Source organism: Poromitra crassiceps, assembly GCF_964638095.1.
Source record: "Poromitra crassiceps genome assembly, chromosome: 4".
NCBI classification, from domain to species: domain Eukaryota; kingdom Metazoa; phylum Chordata; class Actinopteri; order Beryciformes; family Melamphaidae; genus Poromitra; species Poromitra crassiceps.
In genome coordinates this window covers 19,074,103-19,099,321 of record NC_139626.1, presented here as the reverse complement: position 1 = coordinate 19,099,321, position 25,219 = coordinate 19,074,103, and the positions used below count along the sequence as shown (strand labels likewise).

At 42.7% G+C, this 25,219-nt stretch overlaps 1 protein-coding gene and 1 pseudogene across 2 annotated transcripts in view; both read left to right on the top strand.

Moving 5' to 3' along the window:
• fmn2b (formin 2b) overlaps positions 1–20,874 on the top strand; it is a gene marked incomplete at its 5' end in the record, with an annotated part of 40,268 nt that extends 19,394 nt beyond the window's left edge. Inside the window, 12 exons of the mRNA XM_083635806.1 lie at positions 6,404–6,491; positions 7,120–7,181; positions 8,763–8,854; positions 10,783–10,912; positions 11,765–11,911; positions 13,102–13,161; positions 14,642–14,762; positions 16,122–16,214; positions 17,637–17,688; positions 18,747–18,896; positions 20,383–20,464; positions 20,751–20,874. Of these exons, the coding sequence (XP_083491932.1) occupies positions 6,404–6,491; positions 7,120–7,181; positions 8,763–8,854; positions 10,783–10,912; positions 11,765–11,911; positions 13,102–13,161; positions 14,642–14,762; positions 16,122–16,214; positions 17,637–17,688; positions 18,747–18,896; positions 20,383–20,464; positions 20,751–20,777 (1,104 nt within the window). The 3' untranslated portion in view covers positions 20,778–20,874. The remainder of the gene's footprint in view (positions 1–6,403; positions 6,492–7,119; positions 7,182–8,762; positions 8,855–10,782; positions 10,913–11,764; positions 11,912–13,101; positions 13,162–14,641; positions 14,763–16,121; positions 16,215–17,636; positions 17,689–18,746; positions 18,897–20,382; positions 20,465–20,750) is intronic.
• Positions 20,875–23,171: 2,297 nt separating this feature from the next.
• Positions 23,172–24,645, top strand: LOC310775167 (NEDD8-activating enzyme E1 regulatory subunit pseudogene; annotated as a pseudogene). The gene has a single exon. The product of its transcript is annotated as an NEDD8-activating enzyme E1 regulatory subunit pseudogene (transcript).
• The last annotated feature ends 574 nt before the right edge of the window (positions 24,646–25,219 follow it).

The following is a 25,219-nucleotide window of genomic DNA, read 5'->3' as shown; positions in this document are numbered from 1 at the left end:
AGTAAGAGGCATGGAAACAGAGGGTCTTGGAATTTTGATCGGAGGAGATCAATATTGGAACATAGTCTCAGGACGCACAGAGAGACTTGACAGTGGACTTGTGGCTGTGGAGAGTAAATTTGGATGGCTGATTCAAGGTGCAGTGTCTATACCTGTGATGAGCGTCACCACCGAACCCGAACCTCTGGATGTTGGAGTCTTTCACCTGAGTGTTGGAGACGAACAGATGCTGACAGATCAACTACGCAGCTTCTGGGAAACGGAGTCCCTAGGGATTCATTTGGAAAGTGGGCGGAGCTCAGACGCAGATGCACTGCTTAAGTACCAACAATCGGTAAAGTACAACAATGGCAGATATGAAGTTTGTTTGCCTTGGAAGGATAACAATTTAAATTTGACTTCTAATTACAATACAGCAATGAACCGATTAAATAGTCTGACTAGACGATTTAAGAATAATGACCAGCTGTTTGAGAAATATAATCAAGTGTTTCAAGAATACATCACAGAGGGCATAATTGAAGAAGTAACCGACTGTGAAACAGAAAATCCAGTATACTATCTGCCCCATCATCCAGTGATTAAAGAAAACAGAGCAACTACAAAAATTCGGATTGTTTTTGATGCCTCCTCACATGAGAAAGACAGCAATTCTCTGAATGACTGTCTGTTGACAGGACCAAATTTAAATCCTGACCTGCTGAGCATTCTGATCAAATTCAGACAGCACAGAGTTGCAATGATGTCAGACAGAAGTAAAGCTTTCTTGCAAATATCTTTAAATCAAAAGGACAGAGATGTGTTGAGATTCCTATGGCTTAAAGAGAAACCAGTGACTCCAGGAGATCTGAAGGTGAAGATCATGAGAATGACCCGTGTACCATTTGGTGCATCTGCCAGTCCCTTTCTGTTGGCTGCAACAATCAGGCATCACCTCAAACAATATGAACAAACATATCCAGAAGAAGTCAAAATATTGGACGAGTGTTTGTATGTAGATGATTTTATTGCTGGAGCACAGAATGTTGATGAAGCCATGGAGTTGTATCAGAAAGCAAAAGAAATGATGTCAAGTGCAAGCATGGAATTATGCAAATGGAGCACAAATTCTCAAGAACTGCAAAATAAATGGAATATTGAGCATGATACAGAACCAGTGGAAATCAAGGGTCAAAACCCACTCAAAGTTCTGGGAATAACATGGAAAACAAACACTGATCAATTTGTGTTTGAAACTGATGAATTGACTCAACATTTACAGGACAAACGAGACACCAAACGAGGAGTGTTGCAGTCTGCTGCCCGTATCTTTGACCCCATTGGCTTTCTATCACCATTCACTATACGTGTAAAGTGCCTTTTCCAACAAATGTGGCAAAGAGGACTTGAATGGGACGAAGCACTTCCTACTGATCTGGCAGATGAATTCCATCAATGGTGCTCAGAAATTCCTCTTCTGAAAATGATTTCAATTAATCGTCGTTATGATGTTGAATTGTCAGACTGTAACAAGGCCAATGCAAAATATGTAAATAAACGTGAAATTCATGTATTTACTGATGCCAGCGAAAAGGCCTACTGTGCAGCAGCATATCTGCGCTGTGAGAATGAAAATGGACAATGTTCTACCAGTCTAGTCGCCTCAAAAACTAAAGTGGCCCCTCTGAAGAAACTAACCCTCCCTAGATTGGAGTTGATGGGAGCCCTTATTGGAGCTAGACTTGGAAAATTCATTATGACAAATCTAAAATTGCAGGACAGTGAGATGCATTTCTGGACCGACTCAATGATAACATTTCACTGGATTAGGAGCAATTCTAAACAGTGGAAGCCATTCGTGGAAAACAGAGTATGTGAAATCCAAGACTTGACTTTACCTGAACACTGGAATCACTGTGCTGGAAAGGAGAACCCAGCTGATCGTGGAACACGAGGAACCAGTGTACAAGTATTGAAGGAGGATGCCCTCTGGTGGCACGGGCCGGAGTGGCTGAAAGACTCTGATTATGGCTTGCCAAGTGAAGTGAAGATCAAAAATGAGGATATCAAGGAGTATGTTGTTCAGAATGCACTAACTGAACAAGAATGCATTGTGGAACCCATTCTTGAATTGGAGAAGTACAGTGGACTCAGTAAAGTATTGAGAATAACGGCCTGGATACAGCGTTTTACGCATAACGCACAGAATGGAGAAAAACGCACTATGAGTCTGTGCACTGCGGAGATCCAGCAAGCCGAGCGATATTGGATTAAACTGATCCAAAGAAACAATTTCGCAAAGGAAATCAACAGTTTGAAAATAAAAAAAGAATTGGACAAACAGTCAAAAATCGCTGCTCTGAGACCGTTTCTGGATGAGGATGGACTTTTACGCGTAGGAGGGAGACTGCAGGAAACCGACTGGTCATACGCTCAGAAACATCCATACATCCTACCTGGTAATGACAGGTTTTCCGAACTCTTGATTGCCAGAGCACATGAAGAGGTAATACATTCAGGCTTGCAAGCTACACTCACGCAGATCAGAGAAATGTATTGGATGCTCAAAGGCAGACAAATGACAAAGAGATGTGTCAGATTTTGTTTGATCTGCAAACGCACCCGAGTCAAGGCCGGACAACAAGTTTGCGCACCGTTGCCAAGGGAACGTATAAATGAGGCCAAAGCATTTGAAATAACTGGTGTGGACTTCGCAGGACCGTTGTATGTTAAACCACACAAGAAAGTCTACATAGCCTTATTCACCTGTGCAGTTACCAGAGCGGTGCATCTTGAACTTGTGAGTGATCTGTCTACTGACGCATTTTTATTGGCGTTCAGAAGATTTATTTCCAGACGTGGTGTATGCAGCATCATCTATTCTGATAATGCTAGGACCTTCAAAAGAGCCGAACAGGATCTAAAATCTTTGTGGACTCTGATGAAAGGAAAAGAAATGCAAGAAATGTTTGTGGAGAAGAGGATCACATGGAAATATATTGTGGAGCGAGCTGCCTGGTGGGGGGGCATGTGGGAACGCCTGGTCAGATCAGTTAAAACATGCCTACGGAAGGTACTGGGAAGATCCTGCCTTGAATCTGATGAACTTCAAACCTTGATCTGTGAAGTGGAAGCTGTGGTAAATTCCCGCCCTCTTACTTACATCCACACAGACAGCAGTGAACCCTCTCCTCTCACACCTGCTCATTTTCTGACGGGACAACGGCTCACTACCTTGCCTTCATATCCCGTCCGTGATTCTAGTCTGGATGGAGCCAACAAAATCCAACTAAATAAGAGATGGCAATATCGCCAGAGACTGACCAATCAAATTTGGCGTCGTTGGATGAAAGAATATTTAATGGAGCTTCGTTCTGCACATCACGTGAGTCACTCAAAACAATCTGTTCCTATTAAAGTTGGAGATGTTGTATTAATACATGAAGATAAACAACCAAAACACATGTGGAAAATGGGACGGATTCAGGAAACGTTCGTTGGAAGAGATGGAAAAATCAGGTCATGTGCCATTCGACTTCCATCTCGCCTTGTTCTGAAAAGACCAGTTCAATTGCTCTACCCATTGGAAGTAGATGAACATTAACTCTGGAAGATCTAAGTTCATCGGGCCGGAGTGTTGAATCTGTCTGTGCCAGCAGGCGGAGCTGGCCAGGGAGAAGAAATCACACCTGTGCGTCATGACCCAAATTATGACCATATATGGGATCTAATTGATGCAATCAGGGGGTGCACTCCAGGTATATACCTGGGCACCAGACGCGCGCCAAGCGCGCACCATGTGAGATCCATCCATTGTTCCACCTCCCCTTTCCCCAAGTCTTAGGTTGTAACTTATAGGCAATAAAAGAAAATAATTGTGAAAATGCCAAGAACTGTCTGAGATCGTCTTTCCTGCACTTACAAGCCGTACTGTACCGCACTGTAGCTGCTACCATAACGTATGTCTAATGTTTAATTGTATGTTTAACACGTTCACTGCCATTGACGAGTTATCTCGGCTTACAGAATCCAACCGTTCACTGCCAAAGACGAGTTATCTCGGCTTAAAAAAAAAAAAAAAAAATTTGACGGTGGGACGTTGATCTAACCCTTTTACGTCTCCTACACCAGAATTGGAGGTATTGAATGTGTATAATCTATTTTACCGACCCACTGAGTGGCGACATGTCTCTCCACAGTAGAAAGAGGCGACCCAAAACTGGAGGGGAAAGCGCGAGGAAGCCGTTCTCATACTGTAAAATTGATGGCGAAAACGCTTTCACTTTCGCGCTGATGCACAGCGGTGGCAACGGTGGGGGGTTCCAAGAATAGATTGGATGCACACTTTGAAACACGCAGCATAAATATGACCAGAATCGCAAAAGCTTCATCAAAGCTCTCAACCAAAACTCCACGAAAAGAGCGAGTCCACCCAGACTTCTTCAAAGAGCGGCCGCGCAAACAGGCACAGCAGCAGCAGCAACTTCGTTGTGACACGCCCGCTGCAGAGCCAGGGAGGCAGGAGGAGAACACACACGGAGGGAGGAGTTGGAAGCAGAGGGGGGTTTCCTGCTGTTATGGAGGAAATTACTGTTCAAAACTATTGTTTAGATGTCTGACGTCTTACTGATGCCAAAAATGAATGGTTAAAGTGACTGTTCTATCGAATTTCACAAAAAGCCGTTTATCTCTGAATAATTTTTCTGACGCTGAAACCATGCTGTATTCAACTGCTAATGCTTACATAACTACTAACTCTACAAACGGGTAACTCTTTTAGACAGAGAAAGCACACATTCTATTAGTTCTTTTGAGATATTGTGTGTTCACAAAATCTTAGCAGAAAAGAATCCTCGGGTCTTGAAAGATGAGCCAGAATCCTCAAAAAAAACCTCTGGCAGAACCTACCTACAGTAAAAAAAAAAACATCTGGCAGTGAATGTGTTAATAAGGAATATGCTATTTGCACCTGTATGTCAAATACGCCGAATTTAAAACGCCGAGTTTAATTGTATGTTTAACACATTCACTGCCAGCCGTTTTTTTTTTACTGTAGGTAGGTTCTGCCAGAGGGTTTTTTTGAGGATTCTGGCTCATCTTTCAAGACCCGAGGATTCTTTTCTGCTAAGATTTTGTGAACACACAATATCTCAAAAGAACTAATAGAATGTGTGCTTTCTCTGTCTAAAAGAGTTAGTTTGTAGAGTTAGTAGTTATGTAAGCATTAGCAGTTGAATACAGCATGGTTTCAGCGTCTGAAAAATTATTCAGAGATAAACGGCTTTTTGTGAAATTCGATAGAACAGTCACTTTAACCATTCATTTTTGGCATCAGTAAGACGTCAGACATCTAAACAATAGTTTTGAACAGTAATTTCCTCCATAACAGCAGGAAACCCCCCTCTGCTTCCAACTCCTCCCTCCGTGGGCGTTCTTCTTGGCTGCAGCGGCCGTGTCACAAGCTCGTTGCTGCTGCTGCTGCTGCTGCTGCTGTGCCTGTCTGCGCGGCCGCTCTTTGAGGAAGTCTGGATGGGCTCGCTTCTTGGAGTTTTGGTTGAGAGCTTTGATGAAGCTTTTGCGATTCTGGTCATATTTATGCTGCGTGTTTCAAAGTGTGTTCCACCCGTAATCTATTATGCAAATTTTCAATCCCGCACCGCCAGCAATCAGCGCGAAAACGAAAGCGTTTTCGCCAATCCATTTTCATGAGAATGGCTTCGAGGAAGCCATTCTCATGAAAATGCTTGCCTTCCTCTAGTCAGGAGAGCACTGTCGCCACTTAGTGGGTCGGTGGAATGGATTGTAAACGTTCGGTGGTTCCAATAATTATATAAGAGATGTAAAAGGGTTAGATGCACATCCCACGGTCAAAAAAAAAAAAATCTTTTTTTTGACGGAGTAATACGTCATTGGCAGTGAACCGTTGGATTTTTTTTGACGGAGTAATACGTCGTTGGCAGTGAACGTGTTAATAAGGAATATGCTATTTGCACCTGTATGTCAAATACGCCGAATTTAAAATGTTTAAGCACGTCTAAAGTATGCACATGACATGTGACATGTGAATATGCCACTGTCTCTGACTTGTCTTATCACTATACTGCCTTATTGCTTGTTGTGTCTCTTGTTGTTTTTGCACTCATATGCCCTGTCACATTTGTACTATGTTGTAAACGGAGTCCTCAGCACAAGAATTTCACATGTGATGCTTGTACCATGGAGTGACAATAAGAATCTTGAATCTTGAAACTAACTGCATCACTCCATCAGTCCTGGTTTATTGATGCTACAGTGCAACACTGGCTGAGCTATACGTACATATGAAGTTTCTACAGGACTTCGTTAGGGTTTCAATGAGAAACTGGCCCATCTGTCCTTGTGCGTTTTATAAATATGACTCTTACCCAATATCTGTGTCTTTCAGGTTGTGAAGCTCCTAAATAACAAGCGTTCTCAGGCAGTGGGAATCCTCATGTCCTCCCTGCACCTCGATATGAAAGACATTCAACATGGTGAGTTAATTAGTTACAACAGCTATATAACTAGGCACTCCCACGCCAATACCCACACCATACACCAGGGCTATGCAGGCGCCTTTAGAGGGGCAGCTGCTCAATGTTAAAAAGGTCTGGTGGAATTGTCTATGTGGCTTTCTCTGACATCGTTACCGAGACAGGTGCATGAGCGGTGACTGGACTGCCCCATTTCCAACTCGCACCTCAGAGCTGTTTGGAGACAACCGATTCACTTAACACCATGAAGTTTTGCAGAAACTTTGGTCATTGGCCAATGACGAACTGCATTTCCTTTCCACGCCCACTAGCCAAAAGGAGGCGTGACAATGGGGCTAGCAAATCACAAAAAGGAGCCTATGTTCCAAACAGATTCACATACAGTAACACGCCGTGGCTGAGGTATTCAGTCTACCGAACGCGATGGCGTCAAAACCGCGCGAGGTGCAGTCACGAAACCTTACAGGTGTGTAGTTGACATACAAATCAAGGTTGAGTTCGAAAATGGGCATGATCCGAGCATGCCCCCCCCCCACACACACACATACACACAGATACACTGCCCCTCCTCTCTCTAGTTGTATTCCGTTATCTATGTTAATATAATAATGACTCACTTGCTTTCCAGCCATCCTCAACCTGGACAACACAGTAGTAGATCTGGAGACCCTGCAGGCACTCTACGAAAATGTAAGCTTAAGTTTGTGTCTGACAATGCAGATTGTGGTGCACAGAAATCTATCCATTTGCTCCCCTTTCAAAACATTGCTGCCAGACAGCAGAGAGACCCACGTCCCTCCCCCTACTAACCTGCTCCTTCTCACCACCATCACTCCTCTTTCTTTTAACGAGACAGTTTTTTAAACTCATCTGAAAATACAAACAGTTTAACTATGTAACCCGATACTGGGTGACCCTTAACAGGGCGTTATCTAGCTAGCATTCATTCTTCCAATTATTCATTCTTAATTGCCGTTTTTCCAGAATGAACTTGCATCACCACACTGCTGTATTATCAAACGGTGTTAATTTACTTAAATATAATGACATTTTCTATTATAATAACCTACATTTATGACTGTTCTTTCTGTCACGTTATATCTCTGAGAGTAGTCAAAATGTACCCTTTATGTTGGCAGACATGGCAGTGCACATCACTTGACAAGTCCGTGCATGACCAGGCCAGAGATGAATGAGAGAGAGGGATAGAATACGTATAGCTCATTCCCGCCAATAGTATGACAACTCTTCCGGTCTCCTAAATGGCAGCTTGTGATTGGCTGTCAATGTTATGAAACGTCATTGGCTAGACCCAAGGGGTACGTGGGAGTTAGTCTGGAGCCATTAGTGAGGTTTCTGGACGTGGGGGCGTGACCAATGTGCAACAAAATGTGCAAGAAAAATCTTCCGTGCAGCTAACATACAATAACATGCAATATGGCACCGTCGCCATTCGTGGTGACTAGTTAGCCTACACAACTCGAATCGGTGCTTCAACGGGGGAACGCTAAAAATGTGGCACACAATTGTGGTTTACAATTGTGGTTCCGCTGAGGCTGGGCAGGGTCTACGCCGGAAGCATGCCGAGAGGTGTAATTCAAGTGTAATGGGAACCAGGCTCTTGTCCTCGGGAAGAGCCTGGTGATGCGAGATTAGTGTGAGTTGAGTTGTCACTATCGTCGAAATATCTCACAGAGAGAGACCCACAAACAGATGTATCGGGGATTCACAGCGAACACGTAGGCTACCGTCAGCGTGGATCTGAGGAGGGGAGGGAGGGAGCGAACAAACAGATTTTCATCACCCCAAACAACTCTCCTCTAAGTTTACATCTCCTTCTCCTCTCTTTACCCTCTCCTCTCTCCTTCCCCTTTCCTCTCTTCTCCTCTCCTCGCCTTTCCTCACACCGCCTGGACCAAAAAAATAAAGCAACACCTGTGGCTAGCAGTGGTGGCTGTTTTTTGGGGGGCCGGCGCAGCACTGCTTTAAGATCTACAGTATATAGGGGAAACACTGAATCTCACAATGAAGTCATATGACTTATTTTTACGGTCCTGAAGTCTTGGCTAGGTGGCAGGCAGAAAGGGGGAGTACTACTGATATCCGATAGGTTTGTTTTCTGTTTTACACTAATACATCTAGTAAAAACATCAATATTGTACAATCATGAAAATAAAAATGAATGTTCCATCCAGAAAAGGCTGGTCTGTCTGTAATGTATGGGATCATTCCTGGATTAAAGTTTTTACGACTTCCACCCTTCCTCCCCAGAGAGCACAACAGGAGGAGATGGAGAAAATTGAAAAGCACATCAAGTCCTCTAAAGACAAGGAGAACGCCAAGCCTCTGGACAAGCCTGAACAGTGAGTAGCCTCTGGACAAGCCTGAACAGTGAGTAGCCTCTGGACAAGCCTGAACAGTGAGTAGCCTCTGGACAAGCCTGAACAGTGAGTAGCCTCTGGACAAGCCTGAACAGTGAGTAGCCTCTGGACAAGCCTGAACAGTGAGTAGCCTCTGGACAATCGTGACCAGTGAGTAGCCTCTCGACAAACCTGACCAGTGAGTAGCCTCTGGACAAACCTGACCAGTGAGTAGCCTCTGGACAAGCCTGACCAGTGAGTAGCCTCTGGACAAGCCTGACCAGTGAGTAGCCTCTGGACAAGCCTGAACAGTGAGTAGCCTCTGGACAAACCTGAACAGTGAGTAGCCTCTGGACAAGCCTGAACAGTGAGTAGCCTCTGGACAAGCCTGAACAGTGAGTAGCCTCTGGACAAGCCTGAACAGTGAGTAGCCTCTGGACAAGCCTGACCAGTGAGTAGCCTCTGGACAAGCCTGACCAGTGAGTAGCCTCTGGACAAGCCTGACCAGTGAGTAGCCTCTGGACAATCGTGACCAGTGAGTAGCCTCTGGACAAACCTGACCAGTGAGTAGCCTCTGGACAAACCTGACCAGTGAGTAGCCTCTGGACAAGCCTGACCAGTGAGTAGCCTCTGGACAAGCCTGACCAGTGAGTAGCCTCTGGACAAGCCTGACCAGTGAGTAGCCTCTGGACAAGCCTGAACAGTGAGTAGCCTCTGGACAAGCCTGACCAGTGAGTAGCCTCTGGACAAGCCTGACCAGTGAGTAGCCTCTGGACAAGCCTGAACAGTGAGTAGCGTCTGGACAAACCTGAACAGTGAGTAGCCTCTGGACAAGCCTGAACAGTGAGTAGCCTCTGGACAAGCCTGAACAGTGAGTAGCGTCTGGACAAACCTGAACAGTGAGTAGCGTCTGGACAAACCTGAACAGTGAGTAGCGTCTGGACAAACCTGAACAGTGAGTAGCATCTGGACAAACCTGAACAGTGAGTAGCGTCTGGACAAACCTGACCAGTGAGTAGCCTCTGGACAAACCTGAACAGTGAGTGGTTTTCATCAGAAGCTGAACACACTAACAGTGCAGGCATATTGATGAATGTTATGTGTCATTCTGTAATGTGTGGCAAGCTATTTCTAAGCCTGTCCTATGCTGTAGCTGCACACATTGGAGCGAGGCACAACAGTTGGTAGAGAGCTGGTGGAAGACATGAGTTGGGTCCAGAGTGGCATTCAAACCAAGGTTGTCATTATTGTTAATGAAAACTAACGAAAACTAGCTGTGATTTTGATTCCGTTAACTGAAATAAAAACAAAAATTAGGCTTTGCAAAAAACAATAACTAACTGAAACTGTATTGTGTGTTTACAAAGCTAGGATTAATAAAAATGATAGAGAGAATGTCCTTAGTCTTTGTCTCTCTCTCTCTCTCTCTCTCTCTCTCTCTCTCTATATATATATATATATAGTTGTAGAATGGAATTTCACCACTCCTCATCCGCTAAATAATAATTATAACGGCTTATATAAACCAAATTGAATGAAAACCAAGAGTCCAGGAAGTGTCTTATAAAAGTATATTTAAAGCCATAATATTCTCCTCTAAACTGCATTCTACAACATGTATGTGTATGTGTGTATATATATATATATAAATAAAGGTATTGGTAAGCTATTTCTTTTATATTTATTACGCAATACTTTTTCTGACCTCTTTAATCTGACAAATACCCCATATTACAAAGAAGACAGAAACTAACACTGAAACTAATAAAAACTAAACAAGACATAAATAAAAAGTAAACCAGCAAACCTGCTTTAAAAACAAATTAAAACTAAACTGAAATTGAAAATCAAAAAGTCAAAACAAAATAATGAAAAATACAAAACTATAATAACCTTGATTCAAACCAGACAGTGTTTCTCTCGTGTTGTAGGTTTCTCTACCAACTCTCCCAGATTCCCAACTTCTCTGGCCGAGTGTTCTGTATCCTCTTCCAGTCCAGTTTCTCTGAGTGCATCTCATCCCTACTGAAGAAACTAGACATCCTGCAGAGAGTATGCAACGTAAGTAAATCACATCCATACTGAGGAAACTTGATGCTGCTCTATACCCTCTGTCACAAGCAAGAACGGAATCCTTCAAATCACCAGCCCCAAGTTTTGCTCTATTTTGGATGGCTTCTGTAACTGTTTTTGACTGGGTGTGTAATTGTGTTGTGTTTTTTGCATGTACTGTACTGGCAGTTAATGAAGAGTTTTTGTCTAATGGTGTGTAGTGCTAACTCGGTTATTTTTAGACCAGAGAAGAATTGAGGACCACAATGGAATTAAGCCTTTGGGCATTTTTTTTGTGTTTTTATCCTCGGTGATTGATATATTGTCTGTTCTTTCATTACTATATGTACTGTTGTGTTCTTTTATTTTATTCACCAAATAAATTCATTCAATTCCCAGTAGATGAGTATACCTTTTTTACATCAAAAGTACAGTACCACTTATAAACGTTTTTTTGTTACCCAGGAAAGCAGCAGCGGGTGATGGGCTTTTAAACTTTTAGATTGCACGGTCAACCCGTTCAGTTTCTCCATGGCAGCGGGGGCCTTCTAGCAGTTTGCTCACACCACACGACTGCCCACCGCCCAGCGTCAGGCCAGCCAAAACAAAATGGAAACTTCTAGTTAAAACTTGAAAAATAATGTCACTTAAACAAGTATAAATAGCCTTACTGATGCACGTTGGAAAAGAAAAAGAGGCTGGAAAATTCTGCTATCAAACTCATTAGTTGTGCTGGAAATATCTCAATGTGACATGTGCCTTTTGTACGTTTGGCCAGTTATCCACAGGTACAAGTGCGAAGACTGTTTTTAGTGTGTGTGTGTTTGATGTATTCTCTCCCTCTTTCTGTGTCTCCTGCAGATGCTCCAGGCTGGTGGGCGGGTGATGCAGGTTCTGGGTTTGATCCTGGCCTTTGGTAACTTCATGAACGGTGGTAACCGGAGCAGAGGCCAAGCAGACGGCTTCAACCTGGACATCCTGCCCAAGCTCAAAGACGTCAAGAGCAGTGTGAGTAGAGGACGACGGATGCTCTGGAATGAACCATCTCAACAAAGCAATGTGGGGGGAAATAAGGGTAACACCTTATACCGTAATAATGTTCAGTCATAACTTAAGGCATTTATAAGCCTTTAGTTAACGTTAATGAACTAATAATTTACAAAACATTGATATACATTTGTAGATTATTAGTAAGTGCTATGTTAACATATCACAAATGTGTTGTAAGTTGTCTATAAACTTTTAGTAAATCAGGAAAGATCCATAAACAAATCATTAGTGAACAATTAATAAGTAATTTGTTGATATATTATGAATAATTTGTAAGTAATTCAAAGAAACTCATTAGGAGAGTGTTTACTGCAGCTATGAGCCAAGTGAGATGTAGGGTCATTTTCCCATTGACTTACATACAATCGGACTTCTTTTTGCGGTCAGTGGAGTCTCCCCTTGCAGGGCATTCGAAAGAATGCAGGTTTAAGACAATTCCGCATTGGCTTCAATTTTCATGGACTGAGCTACCCCATTGTATGTAACATTCATGTGATTCCTAGTTCATGTAAACGTACTTTGGGTAGTCAATATAGACTATATAAAATGTGCTGTTTAAATAGTCCATTTACCATTTATCATTAAATAAAGGCTTTCAAATGATTTATGACTGAACAGTAATATAAAATCTTGCCAAAATAAGTAGCTCATAAGTGATTACTAAAGTAATAGGGCACGTATAAGCACTTGTTAACATTTGAAGATATACAAAAATTAAGTCCTACAATACTAAAATAACTGTACAGCCTATTTTGGTAAGATTTGGACCAAAAGTTATTTTTCATAATTAGTTATGATGGATTTCCTTATTGCATTTACTTAGAGCATGTCTCATACAAATTCCCATTTCTGCTGAGGGAAATATTGTGCATGGGAGGTGGGACAAAGCAGGAAAACCACAAGAGACGTTTACATTTGTCATATTCTCATAAATTCTCATCCAAAACATTTATGGATTATTGATAGACCAGTGCTAATAGGTGTAAAAGAAACACTCAGAGCACCTTGAAGTAGTTAGTTAATTGTACCCTGCATGTACCCAGATGAGCAAGCCTATCTATTCAACCTGTTGTCTTTTCATCATATTCACAAGAGTGACTTTTCTTCTCCTGCGAAACGTCCTTACGGTTACTTCTCTCCACTTGCAGGACAACACGAAAAGTCTTCTGGCTTACATTGTTGCGTACTATCTCCGACACTTTGATGAGGTAAGCTGTATAGCGCTTAGTTTTAAACTCTGTGCCTCTCTTTCTACTCTGTGTCTCTTCTTTCTCCCTCGCCTTAGAAGCCGCCTCCTCTATGTGGCACAAATTCAGAGTTGGGATAAGTGTGGATTTATCCGCAAAGTTGTGTGGTTGGCTTTTCAAAGCTCTTGCTACAGTAGGTGCCTCTCGAGCAGCTATGCAAAACAAGTGTGATTTTTCCTTACTGGCCTTATGACCCACGGTCTGTTACCTGACACTATGTCTGTTACTCTTTGTGCCTGTTATCAAGGACAAAGCTGGTAAGGTTGGCAGCCTGGATAAATATAGCCGTATTGCCAGTGTGTTATCCAAAGTACTGGAAAGGATTTTATTAGATTGTTTAAGCTTTTTTATTTCTACCACAGACAACCAGTTTGGCTTCAAGGCTAAGCACAGTACTGATTTGTGTATCTATGCCTTGAAATAAGTTGTTGAAACATATAGAAGGCAGAATTCCTCTGTTTTAAGCCAGTTTTGAGTCACTCATCAAAAGCTGTTGTTAAAATTGAGTCAAAGGGGTGTGGCCTGACAGCATAATATGTATCCTGGCATACTGGTCTGCCAACCAGGGCATGCAGGTGACATGGGGCAATAGAGGCTCCACCCCCTTTGGCGTTGGTAATGGAGTTCGGCAGGTGTCGTTCCTCTCCCCAGCCCTCTTAATTTGTACATGAATGATTTGGTTGTATGATTGGTTACCCCTTGGTAAACCATCTTATGTACGCAGATGATCTGCCCATTTCCCCCCCTAGCAGTGCTGGGTTTCAACAGCTGCTGAATTATGTTCTGCTTATGGTGTCAAATGTGATGTGAAATACAATGCTGAAAAGAATGTTTTCAGACAAGAGGACCTCACCTTCATGTTTTTTTTTACCTGTCAGGGCATGTTCTATCCGTTTGTAATAAAACTAAATATCTGGGACACTTTGTGAAACCTGGGTCTGTGCAGGGTCACTTGTTGGTCTTATTGGTATGTGTGTGTGCAATTAAATACAGTATGTTATTTTAGTCCAGTCTGTCGGCAGTATTCCTTAGTTCCGTACTGTATGCGTGTGATTGTGTGTGAATGAAATACATGCTGTGACACTTACCATATAGCAGAGTCGACATTAATGTTTAATTGAATATTACATTTGTTAGAGTACACTCATCTTATAAAACCGTATTCTCGTTTACATTGTGTCTTATTCTCAGATCTATTAAGCGTTGCAACTCGACTGCATTCACACCTGCCCAAAGGAACCGCACCAAGAAAACAAATTCTAGTGTGATTCAAACAAACCAAACGAGGCAGGTGTGAAAACGCCCTTAGATATGTTGTTTCACTGGTTCTACACCGCAACATAACCTTTAGTCAGTGCCTTCTGACTGCAGCTCCCTCTCTGTCTGTCTGTCTGTCTCCCTCCCTGTCTGTCTGTCTGTCTGTGTCTCCCCAACACCACAGGACGCTGGTAGGGAGACATGTGTCTATCCTCTCCCTGAGCCTCAGGACTTGTTCCAGGCTTCACAGATGAAGTTTGAAGACTTCCAGAAAGACCTGGCTCGACTTAGAAAGGACCTGAGAGGTCAATACACACACACACACACACACACACACACACACACACACACACACACACACACACACACACTCTCTGTTAATAACAGGTGAGTTTGGAGCAAATTGTGGAATGTTAAGTTTCACCTTAGTATTCACACCGAGATACTCTGTTGGATTACAATGCTGCTGCTGGCAACCCACCTAGGTCTGGTATTAACTATTTATACAAAAAATTATACATTTTTTATGTATTTGTATTTTAATTTCTCTACTGTGTGTTTTTATTAACACATTGGGTGCCAGCCATGTTTTCATTCCTGTAGGTAAGTTGTGCCAGGGGTGTTTTTGACGATTCTGGCTCATTTTAGAACAGCCGAGGATTCTTTTCTGTTAAGAATTCATGAACAGCAATCATCTAAAAATAACTAATAGAATGTGTGCTTTCTCTGTCTAAAAGAGTTAGTTTGCAGAGTTAGTAGTTATGTAGATATTAGCCGTTGAGTACAGCATGGTTTCAGCGTCTGGAAATTTATTCAGAGATAAATGGCTTTTTGTGAAACAGTCACTTTAACCATTCATTTTTGGCATCAGTAAGACCGTCAGACATTCTAAACAATAGTTTTGAACAGTAATTTCCTCCATAACAACAGGAAACACCCCTCTCATTCAAACTCCTCCCTCCGTGTGTCTTCTCCTCCTTCCTCCTGGCTTCAGCGGGCGTGTCAGAAGCGTGTTGTGCTGCCTGCCTGTCTGTCTGCCTGCCTGCTTGCCTGAAATGGATTGGATTACTGTAAAATCGCCAAGCTTGCTCCCGCGGTGTGTGTGTGTGTGTGTGTGTGTGTGTGTGTGTGTGTGTGTGTGTGTGTGTGTTCGCGCGTTGATCCGCGGCTCTGGGGGGAAGGGATCTCTGTCCGTTCTGTGTGTGTGTCTCGGGCTTCTGACTGTAAAATCCAAGCCATTTCCGCGGAGGCGGCTGCTTTTGGGTCCCGTGGCTGTGACTTCTCTCGGTCTCTGTCGCCACTTAGTGGTCGGTAAAATAGATTACACACATGCTCTTGCTCCAAATAGTTATCTCGAAGATGTAAGAGGGGTTGATTGATGTCCCACCGTCAAAAAAACATGTAAGACGAGTTATTTCGGCTCTGGCACTCAAGCGTTGGATTATGTAAGACGAATTATTTCGGCTATGGCACTTAAGGTGTTAACTATGTAAGCTGCTGGTACCTGAATTTCCTTCGGGATCAATAAACTATCTACCTACCAATATATACAACACACACGAATCAGGAGGACCCAAGACCCAACAAACAGAAACCCACCTATTGTTCTCTGTGAATAAATGTCTGGAATTGAAATGTAATTTTGTTCTCCATGATTTTGTCAGCGTGTACGTCGGAAGTCGAGAAGGTGTGTAAAGTTTCAGACGAGGAAAACCTGCAGCCTTTCAAAGACGAGATGGAGGACTTCGTCAGCCAAGGTAAAACACAACCCAGACAGTACTGTGGGATTCACAATGGTGACTAAAAAATGTTTGTAGGAACTTCACATGATGGTACACTAATAATAAATAATAACACGCGTTTCTAAAATGTGTAATTTCTTGGTTAAATCAAGAAGGAAAGCGCAGCAGGCCTAAGCCCAGATGATCCACATCCACTGGTGTGATAGCAGAGAGCTGTGTGGCAGCCAGGCCGGGGCATACAGGCCATCACAGATTATAAGATCACAAGCCAATTAGGCTTATATACTGTAGTGCTTGCGCTCTCCCAGACTGAGGGAACCAATTCTTCTCATAGGCGTACTTTTAAGTAAAGGATAATCAACTCCTAGCTGTGCGTTAAATGATTTTAATGCACGATGTGGAGGCGAAGAACCGGCGGAAGGTGGTCGCCTTTTTTTGTGCTAGCTTAGCAATCAAAATATAAAGTTTTTCACAAGCCGTAAGGCTGTTTACCTAGCAACACTTGTGAAAATGACTAATACCTGGAACAATCGTTACCATCCCGTCAGCTTCTCATGCAATGGAAAGTTGGAAACATTGTTTGCTATTGCAGTAATTAGGACGAACCTTGTATACGAGCCGGTATGGTGCAGGGAAGCGAGTCCGCTCGGCTCATAGAAGCTGAGGTAGCGAGTTGAACAACGTTAGCGGTGCGGTTTGTTTAAACAGCTGTGCAGGTTGGGCAGCAGATGGAATTTAGAATGTGATTAGACTTGAGCCGGACTACGTGTGCGTTAAACGGAAACAATGGGAGTTTGGGGAAGAGTGGTTTTGGGCACGGTGGCGTAGGGGTAGCGCTGTCGCCTCACAGCAAGAAGGTCCTGGGTTCGATTCCCACCTGGGACACTGAGGCGGTGTCCCCAACCCATGTCCTCAGTGCCTACTGCCCAGGTGGGCTCGTCAAAAGGGTTTTTCTCTGTGGAGTTTGCATGTTCTTCCCGTGCTCCCCTGGGGTTTCCTCCAGATGGGAACCCCCGCTAAAAACATGCAAAAACAGAGTGGTTTTGGGCTGGAGAGAGAGAGAGAGCCAGCAAAGCTCAAGGCTAGGCATCGGCCAGAGGGAGAGAGAATCTGTGTGAGACAAAAATGGGAAGCTGGGAGAGTAGTACGTTTTTGGGGAGACACACACACACACACACACACACACACACACACACACACACAGTGTATGTATCTAAACCTTCAGTGTAATCATGTTGCCATCACTTAATTCCACAAAACGGTATCTGGAATTGTACTGCAGATGCATATTAACTAAAATCGATCAGATCAGCTCAATCAATCTTTTTATTAAAGAAGATGGATACTGTGCAGTTACATCAGCAGCTGCAGGCTATAAAAATACTACTATTTAATTGACCTTTCTATTGACCTTATGTTTTATTCTTCTTTTCGTAGCTAAAAGTGAACTGGAGACTCAGGAAGCTCAACTTGGCAGCACTCACAAAACGTAAGTACAACCTCCTTCGTATATTCTCCACTTTCCACTGTTTTATAGGTAAGGTACTTTATTGTCCCCGTCGTGGGGAAACTCATTTGCACTGAGATTGATTTCACAGCGTGACATAAAACAGGACAAGACATCGACCAATCACAAACATCAATACCGGTATATCTAATATACATTTTCCATTCAAAGCTCTGTGTGTTTGTGGTGGTGTCATGTACGAAAAACTCTCAATCCATTTTTACACTTATTTTCCAGCATCTCTCTAAATGTGAGTCCAGAAAATAGTGGATGGGTTTGTCCATATTATTTAGGTCAGTGCTTTGAACACACCGCAAAACACGACAGCCGAAGGGCAACTAGCACCGTCATATTGAATAAATATATTCCTTTACATAAAGTCACCTGCTGTGTTCATTGTGTGAGTTTAAATTCAAGCAACCTCGGAAATCCGTCCTTCAGATGTTGATACTGTCTGTTATCTGGTGCCCTGTTTTTTATTCTGTGAAGCCAACACTGATTTATATTGATATCAGACACAATCTGTACATATTCACACTACTGAATAGCGGACTAATATCTGCCATTCATTTTAGAGGAAGGCCAAAACAAGGTACCTTAACACGATGCGTCCTACTGTATGTGTCCTACCTGAAAATTCTGACATCCTTTCTTGAAATGGCAACTAAATGGGAAGCTTCAAATGGCAACTAAATAGGTAGCTTCCTTAGGTTTGAGATAGCGTCAGTGTTTGGTTAGAATGAAAACCTGCAAATTCTCCACGGCACATGGTTTGAGACTCCTGATGTAAGCACCGAGGAAAGGTTTACATTATGTCAATAGAAACTTAGTTCATACTTGCCTCATCATTGGAAACATTCCTTGTTATTAATTGCAGATTGATGATGCTGATGATTTCACACCTTTTTGAAGGTGTTCCACCCGTGGAAAATCTGCAATGTTTGTCTTGGTTCAAGTGTCATATTTTCTATCTACGCATGTGGAAAAAGTCAGTGTCAAGAGGGAAACCTGAGCTACAAACTAAGATTGTGTCCTGCCAGGTTCCTGGAGCTGACGGTGTTCTTCTCTGTGAAGGCCAAGTCAGGAGAGAAGGAGGTTTCACCCAACACCTTCTTCTCCATCTGGCACGAATTCTCCTCCGACTTTAAGGACCAGTGGAAGAAGGAGAACAAGATCATTCTCAAGGAGAGGTACATTAAGTCTTGTTTGCTTGCTTTCAGCAGGTTGTTTGTATTTTTGCATCATTTCGCTAATTATTGTGTGTTTGTCAACATGGATCAAAGGTTCTGTGTGCCACACAAAGCAGTTCAGAAGTAGATTTTCTTCAAAATGTAAAAGAAAACAATAAAAAAAAACATCCAAATGAATAATGCAACAGCCTGCTGCTCTCTGCATCAAAGACTTTTTTTGCAGCCCCTCTCCCTTACCCCACAGGCCGTCAGTGTAAATAAGAATTTGTTCTTAATGACTCGCCTGTCTAAATAAAGGTTAAATAAAAAAAATAAAAATAAAAAGAGGGTGGTGCTGCACAAGATAGGTAGCCAATTGACCAATCTCAGTTCATCATGGCTGACAAAATTTGGCATTTGCCTTTTTGAGCAAGTTTTTGATTTGGTGTGAGACAGCCAGAAGCGTGAGTCTGTAACCCTGGTCTGAAACAGCATTTACATTATCCACCTTATTTCTAGCTGCCATGATGCCTGATGGGTGCTTCTTCCGCTTCCGGTGTAATAGACTGTTTTACAGTCTATGGTTTTAACTTGACAAAAAAAAACGTCTATGAGGATTTTACAGCAGAGCCATTCTGCTCTACAGCAGTGTCGTTCGGGTGCTGGGATAACGTAATGCATTGTGGGTAGTCGGCTACTGTGGCTACTGGCTAATGCTAGCGTAATAGTTACTTTATATGGCAGTAAAACGCCACTGAATGACCAAATTGATTTAACTTTTAACCATTTCGAGTAACACTGTTTCCCAGCGTTGGTTAGTTGTTTATAACGTGACTATATTTATAACTTTTATAACGTCCTCCAGTTTCCGGTTTATAATTCTGGTCTGCAGCCGAGTATAATAAATAAAAGGAAATGGCAAGCTGCAACAATAAGTCACGTTAAACTGGACCTTGTACCCACAATTATTTTTTACAGCGGGGCATTCAAAAATAAGGTGGATAGGACATTCAAATTCTCCTTGGAAAACAAGACTCAATATTTTATGGTTAGCAGCTCTTTAAGGCAGGGTGATCCCCACCCACCTACCTGCTATACACATCTATTGTACCCAATAACAGTGGAACTCTGGCATACTGCCTTCAAATGAAGAATGAATTCTCAAATACATTATTGAAAAATTAAAAGAATAAATCAATCAAATCTAACCCTCGTGTGAGGGTCAAGCATTATGTTTAGATTTTCTAAAAGTTGACATTAAACTTTGGAGATTAAGTGGAAAAGACAAGCTTGTGTATGTGTCTGTAAGATGCAGCAAGTTACACATACAGCTGATGTTACCAAGGAGACTAGCAATGATTTTTGTCTTCTTCCTCGTAATCAGCCAAACTGTAGTGCTGTCATTTGTGTGAGTGGGCGTGCTATGTTTTTGCCATTTTAAGTCCATGCACATTAATTGAATTTGTGTATTCAAATGAACTGTTTCTTCTGTGTGCGTGTGGTGCAGGTTGAAAACGGCAGAGGAGTGCTTCCGGCAGGCTAAGGAGAAGGCTTCCTACAGCGTCAAACCCAAACATGCCTCTGGCATTGTAAGTTCACCTTTGACCTTCAGTTTTGCATTGTGCATTGCATTTTGTGATTCTGATTGACCTTTGACCTTCAGTTTTCTCTCAAGCGGATGACGCTACGATGACTTTTTATGTCTCATAAAAAACTCATAAAACTCATTTTTATGTTGACTCACACCTGTACACACACAGAGACAAGGTGAAAACAATCCCACCCACACGATGTCGCGGCTGCTAACAAATGCTGAGATCCCTGAACACCCATTGTGTGTCTGGTAACCTACAGTATATATTCTCCCTTCTGCAGAAAGCCAAGCTTGGCATGAAGATCTGAGGACTCCGTGGACTTTGAGGTGCGTTTGTTTTCCTGGCGGTGTGCACCAGGAGTGAGTACAAGACAAAGGAGACGGGAGAGAAAAAGCAGGAATGGGACAAGTATGAGCTGCATGTACCTGCAGATGTAACCACACTGGGACCCAGGACCCTTGTTTTATTTTATTTTTTCAGTTTGATCAGTTCTGCCTGCCGTTGGATCTGTTGCCTTATGTTACTCCGCTCTCCAGCTGTCTGACACACGAATCAAGCACACCCAGGCATCCACGCCTAAACTCAGCAGTGTGCTTGATTTGTACTGTGTCAAATAGATGCACTACCATTGAGAATCATATATTGTTTGGATCACGACAACTCACAGCAACAAATCAGATGTACAATACAGTATGCAGGAGATGGAACAATAATTTAGTAGCTCTGCTACACTGAAATAACAAACATCTCACTTATACAAGCTTGTCAGCAGAATGGTATTATTTGATGCACAGCACTGTGTACAGTAGAGTCCTAATATACAGTATACGTATGTGTATTATTGAACATATTCTTAACGTGTTAAAGTAACACAAATGTGGGTTAACCAAACAGACGAGAACCATGGACATATCCTTTTAAACAGCACAGTAACAACTTCTCTGTGGGCATCTCTGCTGCATCCACTTTGAAATATAACCATGATGCCATGTCTGAGTCACATTTAGCTCTTAAAACTGAAGAGTTGAGGGATGGAAAGCTGAGATCAGCTTGTCTTTTTTAGGAAAATTTCACTTTCAAATCCACATGTACAGTATAATAACTGTTTATTCACTGAACTGAGATGTCAGGCCTTTAGCATTGCGTGCGTGTGGGTGTGATAATTTATCACGTTGATGTAAGAAAGCTGTCTGATGGAGGCTGTGCAGTGAGGTACAGCTATTGACTTGAGATGCAAAAATGATTTTATTGATGTAATACATTGATGAAGATATGTTGTTTTTCGTCATACAAAAATGATTTTATTGATGTAATAAATTGATGAAGATATGTTGTTTTTTTTCATTACTGTCGTATGTTCCCCAGCATGCTAGTCAACAGGACCTTGGAGGAGGTTTAACAACTTCATGTGCAATAATAGTGTTTCTACATGTACATCATCGACGCATGTGGTTTGGGAGCAGTGTATTTATGTAAAACAGGGAATAAATTCTGCATTATATTTGGTTTCATGAAAACTTGTTTTATTTTGATATGGTCAAAATCAAATATCACTATTTTTGACCAAATACCTCGATGTCGATATTGCGACAATATTGTAGGGTTGACTATTGGTGCTTTCACAAAATATTTACACAATGAGATTTTTGATAAATAATCTTCAGTAATGTGGATATAATGACTTAAGTGGGTAAAGATGGATAATAGAACAGCTAGAACAGTCCGCAAGTTCAGAAAATGACTTACTGTAATGCAGCCTTTAACCAGGAAAAGACATGCTATGATTTATGCCGTATCACCATATTACGATATCCAAAATCTAAGACCATTTCTAGGTATATATATAAATATATACCGGTATATATATATATGGGCGATATTTATGTTTGTATGTTTCTATTCTGTGTCCGGCCACAGCTACACCGTTTCAAGTGCAATCAGGCTGAAACTTTCAGGGGGTTGAAAGGGCACCTGTGCGGGTGATCTGACAGACCCAGATTTTTTAATTAGGCTAATTAGCTAATGATGTGACGTCATCAGTGATGTCAGCCGTAATGATGTCAAAAGTGATGTCATAAGGGCATTGTGACAAGATTTGGCAGTGATGTCACACACACAAGGAGGCGTTGTGACAAGACTGACAGTGATGTCATAGTAACATCAGTGATGATGGAGCCGGATCTCGATGAGGTCATCAGTGACGATGTCATCAGTGATGTGAGATGAGTCAGCAAACTAATGAGCCTTTGTCCCACTGATGATGTCATAAACATTGTACATTGTTATGACATAACTGATGACATCAGTGATATCACTCAAAGCAACAGCCTGTGTTTCAAGGCTATGACATCATTAATGATGTCACAATGAAAATTGATGTCATCGTGACCTATTTATAGAAGAATCATCAACTTGAACTCATGAGAAAAGGACTATGACTCCTGCTGAGAAAAAGCAAACTTCATCGGCCAGGGGAGCTATTGACCCAAGGGCAAAACAGCTGCTGGCGTTCTGAAACACTATTATGCACCTGTGCTGTAGGCTTCAGTCAGTCTAGTGTAAAGCTAAAGCTAGTAGCTATGGCAGCACCCACCAAAGCATCCAAAGAGCAGAAATACGACCGACAACTGAGACTGTGGGGTGACCATGGTCAAGAAGCCCTGGAGAATGCACATGTTTGTCTTATCAACGCCAACGCATCTGGAACAGAGATACTGAAGGACCTAGTGCTTCTAGGTGTTGGAGGTTTCACTATCGTTGATGGACACAGTTTCTGGTGAAGATACTGGAAACAACTTTTTTCTCAGCTACAACAGCATCGGAAAGAACAGAGCACAGGCTGCTACTGAGCTGCTACAAGAACTTAACAGTGATGTGTTCGGAAACTTTGTTGAGGAGAGTCCAGACAACCTCCTGGACAACGACCCAAAGTTTTTCCACAGGTTCACTCTGGTCATCGGTGTCCACTTGCCAGAAAGCACTTGTTTGAGGCTAGGCTCTGTGCTATGGAGTGCCTTTCCTAGTGTGCCTTTCCTAGTGTGTAAAAGCTATGGGCTCATCGGCTACATGAGACTGGTGGTGAAAGAGCATACAGTGATTGAATCTCACCCAGACAATGCTTTGGAAGACCTGAGGTTAGACCAGGCCTTCTCAGAACTGAAGAACCACATCCAGTCTTACGATCTGGGCAGCATGGATAAGAAGGATCACAGCCACACACCGTGGATCATCATCATTGCCAAGTATTTGGAGAAGTGGCACATTGAGCACAACTCTCAGCCGCCAAAGAATTACAAGGAGAAAGAGGCCTTCAGACAGCTTATTCGCCAAGGGGTCTTGAGAAATGAGAATGGTGTTCCTGAGGACGAGGAGAACTTTGAGGAGGCTATTAAGAGTGTCAACACTGTTTTAAACCCAATCAAGGTTCCTCGTGCTGTGGAAGACCTCTTCAATAGTGAGCAGTGTGACATCACATCACAGACCCCGTCTTTCTGGGTGAGGGGTGCGAGCCGTCAAGGACTTTATTCAGAACGAAGGCAACGGCAGCTTACCTGTGCGAGGAACCATACCAGACATGATCGCAGACACTCACAGCTTCATCAACCTTCAAAATGTCTACAGGGAAAAGGCCATGCAGGACGCTGCTGCTGTGTCCAAGCATGTGGAATGTCTCTTGCAGTCTGTTGGAAAGCCACCGGAAAGCATCTCTGAGAAGGACATCAAGCTGTCCTTCCTGAGGGTGGTGCGCTGCAGGTCTCTGGCTGAGGAGTATGGCGTGGATTCAGTAAATAAAGATGAAATCACCTCCCGCATGGACAGTCCAGATAGCGAGATGGTCCTCTACCTCATGCTGCGCGCTGTTGATTGCTTCTACCAACAGCATGCCCGCTACCCAGGAGTTTATAATTACCAGGTCGAGGAGGACATCAGCAAGCCGAAGCTGTGTGTGAATAGTCTGCTGCAGGAGTACAGCCTCAACGTCAACATCAAAGACGATTACATCCACGAGTTATGTCGTTATGGTTGGTGCTGCAGAGCCACACACAGTTGCTGCATTTTTGGGAGGATCAGCTGCCCAAGAGGCCATCAAGATCATCAGCCACCAGTTTGTGCCGTTCAACAACACCTTCATATACAATGGCATGTCACAGACCTCAGCTACCTTCCAGCTGTGAATGCAGCTACTGAACATCTACAGCTCCAACTAAGAAATGTCAGTGAAGGTAGCACAAGATTGAAAGAGACAGAGTTCTGAGTTCTGTGCACTGCACGCCAGTCTTTTGAAAGAATGAAGTAATATTGCATTTTGAGCTCAAATGCGAACACAGAGACCCCCATTTGATGAGCTTTTTTGCTGTTAGATGTTTTATTACAGAAAGTGTATGAAACCCATGACCATCTGTTATTATGTTAGTTATGGATGGAATTATAGTGAAAATAAGTTGCCCCCCTTTTTGCTGGGGACTCTCTGGAATCCCCTCAAGGACTCCTGGGGGTCCGCGGACCCCACTTTGAGAACCACTGCTGGTCTTTCTTTTAAAGCATATGTTCGAGAGTCTTTTACACTAATGTTAAATGTTATCAGCCATCAAGCCTTGCCTGCTTTTCAAAAGAAGACATGAGGGTAGTGTTGTTAGAGGATTTCCTTGAATTTCACCAGACAAATAGGAAGGGGGGGAGCTGGAAATGAAACTATGGAATTATTATTCTGTGAAACGCCACATTTATGCATGAAGAATCATCAAGTAG